The sequence below is a fragment of the Formica exsecta genome, unplaced genomic scaffold (assembly GCF_003651465.1).
Source record: "Formica exsecta isolate Colony F162 unplaced genomic scaffold, ASM365146v1 scaffold26, whole genome shotgun sequence".
Taxonomy (NCBI): domain Eukaryota; kingdom Metazoa; phylum Arthropoda; class Insecta; order Hymenoptera; family Formicidae; genus Formica; species Formica exsecta.
In genome coordinates this window covers 473,155-484,982 of record NW_021849866.1, presented here as the reverse complement: position 1 = coordinate 484,982, position 11,828 = coordinate 473,155, and the positions used below count along the sequence as shown (strand labels likewise).

At 33.0% G+C, this 11,828-nt stretch overlaps 6 protein-coding genes across 8 annotated transcripts in view; 3 read left to right on the top strand and 3 right to left on the bottom strand.

Annotated features, from left to right (window-relative positions):
• Positions 1 to 30: 30 nt before the first annotated feature.
• Positions 31 to 1,280, bottom strand: LOC115236651 (39S ribosomal protein L18, mitochondrial). The gene is made up of 3 exons (XM_029809238.1): positions 984 to 1,280; positions 595 to 708; positions 31 to 495 (listed from the first exon to the last, which is right to left on the bottom strand). Exons 1-3 carry the CDS (start codon positions 1,184 to 1,186, stop codon positions 264 to 266), a joined length of 549 nt encoding a protein of 182 aa, XP_029665098.1. The 5' UTR covers positions 1,187 to 1,280; the 3' UTR covers positions 31 to 263.
• A 174-nt stretch (positions 1,281 to 1,454) lies between these two features.
• LOC115236647 (PHD finger protein 12) lies at positions 1,455 to 4,231 on the top strand. Its single transcript, XM_029809231.1, has 5 exons — positions 1,455 to 1,698; positions 1,853 to 2,052; positions 2,197 to 2,471; positions 2,610 to 3,628; positions 3,750 to 4,231. Exons 1-5 carry the CDS (start codon positions 1,651 to 1,653, stop codon positions 4,131 to 4,133), a joined length of 1,926 nt encoding a protein of 641 aa, XP_029665091.1. The 5' UTR covers positions 1,455 to 1,650; the 3' UTR covers positions 4,134 to 4,231.
• Positions 4,138 to 5,585, bottom strand: LOC115236650 (GPN-loop GTPase 3). Its single transcript, XM_029809235.1, has 3 exons — positions 5,286 to 5,585; positions 4,994 to 5,187; positions 4,138 to 4,920 (listed from the first exon to the last, which is right to left on the bottom strand). Exons 1-3 carry the CDS (start codon positions 5,328 to 5,330, stop codon positions 4,338 to 4,340), a joined length of 822 nt encoding a protein of 273 aa, XP_029665095.1. The 5' UTR covers positions 5,331 to 5,585; the 3' UTR covers positions 4,138 to 4,337.
• A 259-nt stretch (positions 5,586 to 5,844) lies between these two features.
• On the top strand, positions 5,845 to 8,447 carry LOC115236738. Of its 2 annotated transcripts, none has more exons than XM_029809387.1 (5): positions 5,845 to 5,997; positions 7,094 to 7,203; positions 7,507 to 7,706; positions 7,814 to 7,990; positions 8,316 to 8,447. In XM_029809387.1, exons 2-4 carry the CDS (start codon positions 7,125 to 7,127, stop codon positions 7,988 to 7,990), a joined length of 456 nt encoding a protein of 151 aa, XP_029665247.1. In that variant the 5' UTR covers positions 5,845 to 5,997; positions 7,094 to 7,124; the 3' UTR covers positions 8,316 to 8,447. The 2 variants fall into 2 exon arrangements, with proteins under 2 accessions (XP_029665247.1, XP_029665248.1); XM_029809388.1 differs by lacking the exon at positions 5,845 to 5,997 and adding an exon at positions 6,230 to 6,307.
• Positions 8,448 to 8,812: 365 nt separating this feature from the next.
• LOC115236736 (zinc finger protein 431-like) lies at positions 8,813 to 10,889 on the bottom strand. 2 transcript variants are annotated; one of them, XM_029809384.1, is made up of 5 exons: positions 10,746 to 10,889; positions 10,164 to 10,382; positions 9,978 to 10,081; positions 9,524 to 9,861; positions 8,813 to 9,420 (listed from the first exon to the last, which is right to left on the bottom strand). In XM_029809384.1, the coding sequence occupies exons 2-5, from the start codon at positions 10,341 to 10,343 to the stop codon at positions 8,975 to 8,977; spliced, it is 1,068 nt and encodes a 355-aa protein (XP_029665244.1). In that variant the 5' UTR covers positions 10,344 to 10,382; positions 10,746 to 10,889; the 3' UTR covers positions 8,813 to 8,974. The 2 variants fall into 2 exon arrangements, with proteins under 2 accessions (XP_029665244.1, XP_029665245.1); XM_029809385.1 differs by having other exon boundaries at positions 10,576 to 10,833.
• A 152-nt stretch (positions 10,890 to 11,041) lies between these two features.
• LOC115236735 (calcium/calmodulin-dependent protein kinase type II subunit gamma-like) overlaps positions 11,042 to 11,828 on the top strand; it is a 7,604-nt gene continuing 6,817 nt past the window's right edge. The window contains exon 1 of the mRNA XM_029809383.1: positions 11,042 to 11,714. Coding sequence (XP_029665243.1) covers positions 11,681 to 11,714 — 34 coding nt within the window. The 5' untranslated portion in view covers positions 11,042 to 11,680. The remainder of the gene's footprint in view (positions 11,715 to 11,828) is intronic.

The window sequence follows — 11,828 nt, the reverse complement described above, 5'->3', positions numbered from 1 at the left end:
AATAGCATTATATTTTTAGATTAGATGTTTATTTAATAGTGATATAATTATTTATTTCTATCTCTTATAATGAGATATCATAGTGTACAAAACTTGGCATTTTGCAGTGGTAAATACTACAATAATATACATACAGTTCACACCAAGTTTAATTTCATTTACCTCTCACAAGAAGCATCGTTAGAACCATATCATTTATATAGTGCACACTTTATTCCTTGTATTTATTTACATTATTGTGTAGAAAAAAGATGGTATGTGTATTATTCATGGATCTCCCATGGCTTTTCTGGTCGATATCTATCCCAAGGATTTGGATACTTATATACTGATGGTTCAGTCAGACGGATTCCATTATCCCTTAACTGTTTAATTAATAATTTAGATTTTTCTCCAGTTAACTCAGCATCAACTTTCATTTCGCAAATCCCAGCCTCCAAACAACGCTGAGCTAACACGCGTCCCACATTAATATAAGCCGAACCATCGATACCCCTAAGAACATTCATATTATGTCACTAATTATTTGATTGACCTAACTGTTTAAGAAGAATAATAATAAAACAAAATTTAAATCCAAGTAAATATCTGTACCGATATAACTGCTTCTTTAATGCCCATTCCATGCTAGAGGCTGTAATGACCGGTCCATTTTCAAAGTGGCGGACTTCTGCAGTAATGTAACGAGGTTTCTTAATCAGATACAGTCTATAAATCGAATAAAGAATTATAATTTTGAATTATAAATTGAAATAATCAGAAGATTATATATATATTTATGGTGTACGATGTGTGTGTGTATAAGTGGCGGACTTCTGCAGTAATGTAACGAGGTTTCTTAATCAGATACAGTCTATAAATCGAATAAAGAATTATAATTTTGAATTATAAATTGAAATAATCAGAAGATTATATATGTATTTATGGTGTACGATGTATGTGTGTATATATATATAGCAAGGGAGTTAAGAAGCATGTCTTACTTATGCCAATACGTTCGCCCGGGTATCTCGAGATGATACCCTTGAGGTTTCCTTGCTATCCTCAGTCGCTCTAAATTTCGCGGATTTCGGTTCTCAATCTTCGTACATAATTCGATCAATTCCGCATTACTGTGCATCTCTCTGCGTGATTCCACGCGGAGTAACACGCGTGCAATGCCGGCACGTACGTTTGCCGAGTACATTGTCGCTTCTTTTATAATTTTGCAATTATCGTTGCTGCATAAATGTCACATCACATGGACCTGATGGACCATGGCCACATGCCCATTCACATGCGGGCTAAATTTCTCGCGCAAGCGCAGTATCAATAAAGTATCTAGTACCAGAGAGAAACCTGGAGAAACCCTCTCTTAACAAAAAGATATGTTACACCGTGTTATATATATGTGAAATATTAAAAATGCAATGCTTCTAATAAAAAAAAAAAAAAAAAAAAAAAAAAAAAATAGATGGTAATAATACATAGTTTTAGATCTTTTGACCATTATTTAATATAACCATCTAAGAGGTCGCTACAAACGTTATGATATGCTTGCCATATATATGAGTTTAATGGTGGTAGAATGAGAGAAAGTAGATATTTTAATTGATAGAAGACGAGGAAATAATTCTCTGATTATTTGCAAAGTACTAGCGCAAATTCCAAATGAGTACCGTCGAGTATGGTTTCCCGACGATTGGCGGATTAATGCCGGTAAGCAAAGTAAACGAATCTACATATATATGATATGGAACTTTCTCCTATAAGAGATGGAGAGAAAATGTGCACAGTTTAATTCTGCAATCTCTTCAGCCTCTGTTTCTGAAAGAAATCTCATTCCTTCTAAACTTAATTATCTTTCCATTAGCAAATACAAGCTCTCATAGCACCACCAGTATCTGAAGATTCCAAGGCAGCTAAAACAAAGAAGGAAAAGGAAGAGAAGAAGCATCCGTACTTCAAGAGAAGAGGTCGCGGTCACAATCGTGATTTCTGCGATGCTTGTAGAGATGGCGGAGAGCTCATATGTTGCGACAAATGTCCAGCCTCCTATCATTTACAATGCCAGTAAGTGCGCTTATGATATGACTGTCATATATGACTTGTGTGGTACGACTATACTCAAACTGTTTCACAGTTGATTTAGTAACATTTATCATAAAATATTGTATTCTTTTATAAAAGAACACAGTTTTAAAACTTTCCTTTTAGCTATCCTGCAGTGGATCCTACAGATATTCCTAATGGAGAATGGTTGTGTTACGCATGCCGTTGTGCTTCTAAAAGAGAACTTTTGGATAGCAAAGGAAATGAAAAAAAGAAAAAATCTGCATTGGAAGTACTAGCATTGGCAGCTTCTCTAGTAAACCCAAGAGAATTTGAGTTACCCAAGGAGTTGCAATTGCCTATAATGTTCCCTGGAAGTAATAAAATGGATTATGTATCTGGCAGAAGAGGTAAACAGTTTAGTTCGTCGTACAATAATGGTAAGCGGATTAAGATTATGACATGTTATTTTGTCTTTTTCTGTAAGAAAAATATGTATACTTTGAAATATCAGTTGTTATAATTGTTTTAGATTAATCAATATATAAGAAATATCAATATATGATATTCTTTTCCAGTTGGAAAAAGTCATTGCTTGGATAGCAACTTAATGGTTCCACTGCCAGCCCGTCTATGTTTTGAATGTGGACGTAGTTGTAGGAAGGCTCCACTAATCGCATGTGACTATTGTCCATTATATTTCCATCAGGATTGTTTGGATCCCCCACTAACTGCTTTGCCTATTGGCAGATGGATGTGTCCCAATCATCCAAATCATTTCATAGATCAGAATCTGTTGACTTCTTGCAGAGTGACAGAACGCATAAAACTCTGGGACAAATATGCCAATCAACCAATAGATCAGCATGCAGTGAAACTAGACTTTTTGCGTAAAGCACGCACTGCCAATCCATTATTTCGCACAAAGGTGAGACTAGAAGGTCGTCCGAGAATAAAAGTTCCTTGCAGTGTAAAGTTCCATTATGAGAATCCGCCGCAATTAGATCCTGTACAGTTTTCTCAAGACAATCTTATATGGCCTGTAAAAAATACTGTAGACAGAGATGAGCAATGTAGAAATTCTGAAAAGGCAGATAATAGCAATGATAATTGTATAGAAAGTGAAAAAATGGAAGAAACTATCAAAGTGAAAGAAGAAAAAGAGGGACATGAAACAGCTTTGGATGAGGAATGCGATCGACAAGAAGTGTTAGATGCAAACGAATATACGAACATAGCAGACAAAATCGCGATAGATAGTTCCAAGGAATGTAATAATCTTGAATTTCATTCAAGATATTGTGGTTATAATATTAAAGAAGGCATCCAGTTATTAGAAAGACCAGTGTTGGAAGCATTAGCACGACAGAGATTAGAACAGATATTAAATCCAGATGGAGAGAGTTATGAAACAATAAATTGTCATAGAAGAGCAAGAGCCGTATTATTTTCTTTAAGCCCTAAGCCTAATCCACCAGCTTTCATAACTCATAAAACCTTTGTTATTGGCAATGGCCCCAATTGTGACTTAGTTTTATCCAATTATGGTAATTGTGGATTTACATCCTCCAAACATGCAATTATATTTTTCGACGAGGTAAGAACGAACATAATATATTTTTCTTTAAGAGCATTATTTCAGATCATATTTTTGAAGAAAAAAAATAGCATAAAAAATATGTTTTTTCTTTTCTTCTCATTAGTATTTTTTGTTACAGGCGACTAAGCATTTTGAGTTACTCAATTACAGCGAATATGGAACAATAGTGGACAACGTGCTGTATTCCTGTGATTATACTCGCGGTTTAGAAGAGCAAGTAAAAGAGGAAAAACCTAATAAAATAACAAATGTCACTAAGGAGGAAGAAACCTCTGAAATAATAAAGACAATTCTACACAAGAAGGAAACAACTTGCTTGCAAGAACATGCACACAAGAATGACAAGCTCTTGTGCAAATGTAATGCAAAATATGATACAAGAATTGCCGAGCATTTAGAGGAGGGATGGGAGGGAAGTGCAATTATCGCGCACGGCTCGACCATTACTTTTGGTTGCCTCATGTTTGTATTCAATACATTAAATTTATATGTAGACAGATAAAATATTTCCAAATTGTAAATATCTTCTATTGTACAAACAATTTTATATCAATACAAAGTAAATTATAAATATACACGAATAAAGAATTGTTTGTAGCACATTTTTCTTTTTAATAATCTGCTAAATATACGACATATATTCCAGATATATATAGAGAATTATGTACACAGAATTATATAAAAGTTTTTCTTATAAGATAATTTTTTAAGATTCATCCATTTCGTTATCAGGTTCATCAAAGTCTCTTACTTTTACATCTGTATCTTCACCATATTGTATAGTGTTGTCAATAATTAATTTAATATCCGCAATATTTTCTTCATCCTTAATATTTAATGGCAAGAAACGCACTAAACTATAATCTGTTATAATTCTACCAATACTTTCTGTAAGACTGCGATACCTATTGTTCCATGGATCTTCTTCCGCATCTGTCAATAAACTGTGTGGATCAGGCTCTATATAGTTGTCCAATCTTTTCTGCGCGCTCTTTGATAGCAAGTCCATTTTACTAAGAACATTAACATGTGGAATTTCTAAGTTTATCATTGCACTAAGAGCAGCCAGAGTACCAGATAGAAACTTTGGTGCATCAATCATGAATTGGACATCCATCAGAAATACTCCACATATATGAAAGTTAAGATTTTGCAGCATGGTTATCAGTTGTCGCATTACAGTCATATGAGTATACAATTCAATTTGTCCTGGACAGTCAAATATTATATAATCATCATCTACATCACCCAATTCCTCTGTCAGCCAGGTTGCATTTTCAACTAAATATCTATATAAAAAACAATTTTCTTATATAAAACTACAATTAAACAATTGATCCATCCAAGAGAGATGTAACTTACTCCATGCAGAATACAAGCCCACCGTTAGGTCCAAAGTTAAATTCAGCCTCCATGGCATCATCCAACTGAATTAATTCTCTTATATCTGCCAAGGGTTTGTAATCAAAATATTCTGCTGCAGGATCTAAATTTACAACATCTATTGTTTTCCTCGAATCAATGGCATGTTGTTGCATAATTGAACAGTAAGTAGACTGTTAAAAATTAAATTAAGATATTAACAGTTATTCCGTTAAACATATATATATATATTACTATTCAATTAAAACTTGGTAAGGGATGGATATATTACCTTGCCGGAACCGGCCGGTCCCATTACTAATTGAGCGTATCTCATTTTAATAAGAAATGTTATATGTATGTGCAAATAAACGAAAAAAATCCAATTTCGTATACCTGAGAAATACGTGTTCGCGGAAATTGTTTAGTTTATAAAATGCAGAAATAAAGATTAAAGAAAATTATTGTCTTTTTCTCTTTCACATGAAAAATACAACTGCGTTATTTGTAAACAAAATCCCACGCGCTAATATCGCCACGACGATCATGACTACGACGCAAAAATATCTACCAACCTAAAAGCCGTATTATACTACAGATTACGGGCTTGGTTTCTGATTGACCAATCAGAGCAAAGCAGCTTGCCGGCTGATTGGTTAATCCGCAACCGTCAACTGTAACCCCAATCGCAACCGACCCCCAAATCCGTAACATCACTAAAAACAGTATACTCTCCTACTCCTACAGCCTTGTTACTGCCATTGTAGACGGGCCTTAATACGGCCTTAATGCGATCTTAATTTGCCGGCAGCAGCGAACGTTTTACTTCTACTTCAATAATATGAAGTGGGGAGAAATTTAGCGACTCTAATCAACAGAGCCGCGTTTGAAAATATCACACGTATGCTGGTCGTTGAGGTAACAGGTTGAAAGTGAATATCGTGAGATTACAGTACCTTATTAATTTGCGATCGTTATTTACGATTTTATATCTTCGGAATTAGGTAAGCTCCTTTATATATCATAATGTGAGTGTTTTTATTTAAAGCGGTGTCTACAATGAGAATTTAAGCCTTAAGCCGTAAGAAATTTAACCAATCATATTTGATTATTCTTCTCACATTCAACTGTGATTGATCAATTTCTTACGGCTTAAGGCTTGCTACACCTATTGTAGACACCGCTTGAAAATTTGAACGTCGAAGCAAGTGTTTATTTTATTATAATATGCTTGTTATGGAAATAATATTTTGGCGAAGGTTTTTATAATTGAGAAGAGAAAAAGAAGAGAGGACAAGACCGTCATATACAAATGTTAATAATGTTACGTATAATTTCCCATTCACACTCATATATACATCATACATTAAAAATGCAATCGAATTAAAAGAATAACACGAATAATGATAAAGTTTGCGAACGATTCTAATAGGGAACAGGCAACGTGTACTTTTATCATTACAGTTCACATTTGAAAAGTAACGTCACATTCGACCTTGTATACGTATATGTATATAATTTTCAATATATATTTCGATTGTTCTTCAATAGGTTGAAGATTTATAAGACTTTTATTGAAAAAATAAAAATTTTAATATCCAAATGAAAAATGCTTGTCTCGATGAAAGCTGCTCTTTTCAGTATTTTTTCAAATCTAACATTCGAATAGTTCTTCATTTTTCCTTCGTGATCGTATGAATAGAAAAAATTAAAAAACGCGTACATATATACACGATATATTAAACCCGTTTCAAAATTGCATATAAAAACTCGAATTTTGAACAAGAATGTTAAAAAAAAAAATAGAAAATCTTAAAGAACTTTGTTTTACAAGATTTAAATATAGACATTCTGAATAAACGGTGAAATAACGATACTATGAAAAAAAAATATAGACCATGAGATATATTTATTCAACGAGCGAAGCTTGTTTGTAGCCGGATATCGCGCATATGAAAGAGAAAACTTCATTTCCGTTTTCGGTCGCGCGCAATTTCGATATATTATACATTATACGAAAGAGAAATGCAGTTTTTCTTATGCGCACTCCTTTAGAGAGTTGCGACAATTTTTTTAATGGTATTCTTATTTAATTTTTAGAAAAAGAGATTGTGGGACAAACTTATACAAAATGGAAGGAGACAATAACAACCCTTTGGATATCAGTAGTTTGTCGGAGCTCGGTCATGTCAATGAACGTATCATTGAAGGTAATTATACTTTCTATCCACCGATTAGATTTATACACATCTTCTATGATCTGCACTTTTTTTGGAAATTGTTATCCTGTATTTGAAATTGCATATAGTTGAGTAGGATATTTTTTTTATGTTTTCATCAAGAATATATATATATATATAGGAAAAAAATTAGAAGAAAATATTATACTATATATAGGAAGAAAAAATAAAAAGATAAATGACAGCGGTTATAGCGTAACAGTGAGATCTCATTATTATTCTATAATCGCTATTATTTATCTTTCTAATTTTTTTCCTACCTATCTTTTTCAGCACCACAAGAGGAACCAAATGTATTAGTATGTGGACGCTGTGATACCGTTTTTCAATTGATCAAGGAGTTTCAAGAACATCGTGCAGAAGAGGTAGCACGTAATGTAGAAGAGGTGGAACAATTAGATATATTAATATGCGGACGCTGTGGTCTTGTTTTTAATTTTACCGAGGAGTTTCAAGAACATTGTGCAAAAGAGGTAGCTTGCTCCATATTTTCGTAAAAATAACGACGTTTTATTTTCATGTTTAGAATTTTCTTAACTGTACCAAAATTTTTTGTAAAATTAATATAAAACCTTTGTAGATGAGACGAATAGGGCCTCTGAAATTCTTATTATGGAAACATTCCCATAAACACATTCTTCCACATGATATTTGGAACAAAGAGGCTGAAGATTGGAGACTCTACAGTAGATGGTGCAAATGGTCTGAAATAAATACAAATGTAACAGATGCATTGATTACAGTGGAAGAGACATAGGTAATATAACGTACTCATTCTCTCTATTCCAAGCTATAAGATTCAGAGAGAAATCTTTAATTCGTGCGGAAAAAAATATGGAATTCGTTTGGTTCAGTAGTCAAAATATGTAAAACTGAATGGGAGGTAGATAATCTTAAGATCGAGTCCCGTTGAGCACCGTTATTTTCTGCACTTTGGCTACTGATTATGAGTGAAACGAACCCCATACTTTTCTCCACTCATATTAAAGATGTCTCTCTGAATGTTACAAAGCAAATACTAGTTGTTTCCGACAATATTTATCCATTGTCTGTCCTCTTTATAATTATTTGATTATTCACAGGGGAAACTAGGAGAGTAGTACTGCTCTTATCAGATGGAAATTTTATGATGACTGACGCGAACGAATTTTGAACGAAATATTATTATAAATAAATAATATATAAGTAATAAATAAGTAATGATAAAGATAAAATAAAGATGTAAATATAAAATCGAAGAGAGAAGAATATCGACGTTGAATATAAAAAATTTTTGATCTGGAAAGATATCATGTCTTTTAAAGTCTCCTAGCGATTCCTTTTTCTCAAACTCTTCCTATATCATAATTTATCGCGAGATAAATAAATAAATTCCCCTCTCTTGCCGATATCGGCAGCTAATGCTCTGTCTATGTATTTTATATCTATGGGAATAATACAAGCAAAAAGGTAAAATTTCAAAAAAATAACTGGAGAAAATATACACACTAATAAAATTTCGAGGTTTATATCATGAAAATTTAATTTACTATGCAAACATTTATAACATTTTATCATTCTAAAATGATATTATTAGTGATTTCATTAATAAATTTATTTATTGGTATATGGTAGATTTAACTATACTATTGATATCCAATTTCGTACTATTAAATATTATTAAATATCAATCATCAATATACGTAAATAAAACAAATGTCATAATATTATAATATGCATAGAGGAACAAATTTTTTTATATTTATTGAATGTTTTCAATATTGTCATTATCATTTGTTATCATTGTTTCTCGTTCCATCACCATCTTCTCTAAACTGTAGGGCAAGTTTACTCCGATTAATCCAGATAGCATACTCTTCTTAGGTATACCAGCATCTTTTCTCTTCTTTTGCTGTACTTTATTCGATTTCCTCTTTTTCTTTTCCTTCTTGGGTTCATGACGACGTTGAATATGTTCTATCAACTTCTTTTTTGTCGTAAGACCTACAGAACATGTGTCACAATAAAATTTTTCGCCAAGATGCTTAATTCTTACATGTTGCTCCAAATTGAACTTGAATAAATAAGTCTTATGACAATTGTCATATGGGCATGACATAACTAATCTATTTTCAGAATGTATTTTGGAGTGTACTTTTAATCTAGATTTACTAAGAAAGATCCTGTCACAATTGTTGCATTTATAATCTGAAATAAAAATCAAAATATATAGATTTTTGTTAAAATCCATTGTTTTACTAAATTATATCTACATTTAATTCATATCTCTGTGTAATATTATTTTTCGTACTTGTTACATGTTTAGCTCTTCTATGTGCACATAGAAGTAGCCATTTATCAAACACCTCCGAGCATTCAGATACTGGACAGGGATAACGTTTGGGACCCTTTTCATGTATCTTTCCATGTCGTTTAAATTTATTGACATTTGTGAAACTTTTGGCACATTTATCGCACTTATAAGTCATAGGTCCAAAATGTATAGTTTGATGTTCAGCTAATTGATGCTTCTTACTAAAACTTTCGCCACATTCCTTGCAGGAAATTTTTTTATCTTTGCCATGCATCTTCTTGTAATGACGTTTCAAATTTTGAAGATTACTAATTGACATTGGACACTGTGGACATCTAATTTAATAGAACAACATGTTAAGAGCATTTATAGGAATAAAATATAGATGTAATTTATAAGCATAAATATAAATTAAATCATAATACATATTGATATATATATATATACTTACTGATATACTTTCTTCACGTCATTATGCGTTTCCAAGTGTCTTTTTAAATGGGTAGAATTGGTATACGACTTTGTACACTCTGGATGATCACATTTATAAGGTCTCTATTAAATAAAATATAATTAGTCATAAAACATTACTATTGTGTATTTAATTATTTCGATTTAACATTTATATAATCATTACCTCTCCAGTATGGGTTCTTATGTGTCTTTGCAATCTAGAAGGTCGTAAGAATACAGCATGACATTCAGCGTAAGTACACTTGTACTTCTTCTTGTCCTGTTTGTTTTCAATGTGAATATCATATTTATTCTGAAGGTCAGATGCAACACTATCACTATCCTGATCTCCTGTATGACCCATTTTAATGTTTTGTATTTCCCTTAAATAGTATTCTTTACACTGAAACAGTTTAGATATGACATTATCTATAACATTATCACATGTGCAGACATATAAGTTGTCAAAAAATTTTTATAAATTCCAAAAATTATCTAAAATTTTTCAAATTGTAGAAATAGTTTTAATAACCAGATACAATCAATCTGTCAACTTTATTACATTTTGCATAAAATGAAAATAATTTTAAGCATACTTATTTAAATATTCCATGTGTATGTGTATAAGGTTATCTTTGACAATTATGTAGAAGAGGTATTTCCTCACATAATCTCGACAAAGTTTAATCTACATATATTTTCTTAATATACAAAACAAGAGAATATAATAATAAAAAATATTCTTATTATATTTCTAATTATTTACCTAATTAATAAAACCTATTGATAAAAAAGAAGAATAAAAATGATACAAGGTTAGACGAACTATCGAAATACCACGACCACGTGGTATTCTCACTATTGAATCAGTTTGCGCATGCGCACTTTACATAATTAAACGCTATAAGCGCGTACGCCATTTATTGTGTTGTGCGTGTGTATGTGTATGTGTATGTGTATTTGTAATCATTAGCAGGATATATAAACAGTACAACAAATCAAATGGTATCATTAAATTGTACAGATCAACGATAGTTAATCGCAATTAGATGATATCAAAGTTAATGTCAAAGTTTTAGAAAAAGTTAAATCATAAGTTTCGCAATTTTATAAAAAATAATTTATTTGTCCAAGTTGTGTTATTTATATTAATAGTATATTTCCTCAAAAGATGTGACACGCGATTCTCGACGTACATGTAGTTTCTATTAAAGTATTGGTAATTATATCCTCACATGAGTTTTATATCTCGATAGCTGAGATTTGAGGATTATTTTGTGTACGTTATGGTGGAGAGAAGAGTGGATGTCGCGCGCAACAAGAGAGAAAGAGAGAGAGAGAGAGAGAGAGAGAGCCAGCTATTTTACCCCACCATATCTCGAGAATATTGAGAATCACGTGATCAACCAGGAGAACCCGCGTTGTCCGCCGAAAATCTAAATCCGTCCCAGCCGGGGAAGAAGAGAAGAGACACCCGTCTCTCGGCCCGTGTAACGCGAAAGCCGCGCCGAGTATAGTCCATAATCGCTCGTGATTCGGGCTAGATCGCGATCCCAAAAGAAGCCAAGCGCGAGTGCGAGATCCGCGCCCAAAAAATTTCCTTCGCGACCCACACTCGCGGGGGAGATCACCCGCGTCTTTCTTTTCGGCTCCCCGGGAAGGCAGCGGCGACGATTCGTCGCGAAGTCGCTCTTGACGAATATGATCCGCGTGGACGAGTCGGATCCAGTGGGAGGTAAGAGAATGAGGAAACGAGACGAAATTTCCGTCGCAAAAAGATTTCGAGGACTCGGTTTCGCTCGACAGACATACGGGAGAAGCGCGTCTTGTTTGTATGGAGAACAGGAAG

Excerpts from the sequence above, each read along its gene's own strand:
- LOC115236736 (XM_029809384.1), bottom strand. The coding sequence starts at position 10,343 with ATGGGTCATACAGGAGATCAGGATAGTGATAGTGTTGCATCTGACCTT. Across the intron at positions 10,082-10,163 it reads TAAGAACCCATACTGGAGAG|AGACCTTATAAATGTGATCA; the intron begins GTAATGATTATA and ends TTTATTTAATAG. Across the intron at positions 9,862-9,977 it reads GACGTGAAGAAAGTATATCA|ATGTCCACAGTGTCCAATGT; the intron begins GTAAGTATATAT and ends CTATTAAATTAG.
- LOC115236738 (XM_029809387.1), top strand. The coding sequence starts at position 7,125 with ATGGAAGGAGACAATAACAACCCTTTGGATATCAGTAGTTTGTCGGAG. Across the intron at positions 7,204-7,506 it reads CAATGAACGTATCATTGAAG|CACCACAAGAGGAACCAAAT; the intron begins GTAATTATACTT and ends TATCTTTTTCAG. Across the intron at positions 7,707-7,813 it reads AAGAACATTGTGCAAAAGAG|ATGAGACGAATAGGGCCTCT; the intron begins GTAGCTTGCTCC and ends AAACCTTTGTAG.
- LOC115236647 (XM_029809231.1), top strand. The coding sequence starts at position 1,651 with ATGAGTACCGTCGAGTATGGTTTCCCGACGATTGGCGGATTAATGCCG. Across the intron at positions 1,699-1,852 it reads CGATTGGCGGATTAATGCCG|CAAATACAAGCTCTCATAGC; the intron begins GTAAGCAAAGTA and ends TCTTTCCATTAG. Across the intron at positions 2,472-2,609 it reads TAGTTCGTCGTACAATAATG|TTGGAAAAAGTCATTGCTTG; the intron begins GTAAGCGGATTA and ends ATTCTTTTCCAG.
- LOC115236651 (XM_029809238.1), bottom strand. The coding sequence starts at position 1,186 with ATGTACTCGGCAAACGTACGTGCCGGCATTGCACGCGTGTTACTCCGC. Across the intron at positions 709-983 it reads GGGCGAACGTATTGGCATAA|ACTGTATCTGATTAAGAAAC; the intron begins GTAAGACATGCT and ends TTCGATTTATAG. Across the intron at positions 496-594 it reads TTAAAGAAGCAGTTATATCG|GGGTATCGATGGTTCGGCTT; the intron begins GTACAGATATTT and ends GAATGTTCTTAG.
- LOC115236650 (XM_029809235.1), bottom strand. The coding sequence starts at position 5,330 with ATGAGATACGCTCAATTAGTAATGGGACCGGCCGGTTCCGGCAAG. Across the intron at positions 5,188-5,285 it reads GACCGGCCGGTTCCGGCAAG|TCTACTTACTGTTCAATTAT; the intron begins GTAATATATCCA and ends AATTTTTAACAG. Across the intron at positions 4,921-4,993 it reads GGGCTTGTATTCTGCATGGA|ATATTTAGTTGAAAATGCAA; the intron begins GTAAGTTACATC and ends TTTTTTATATAG.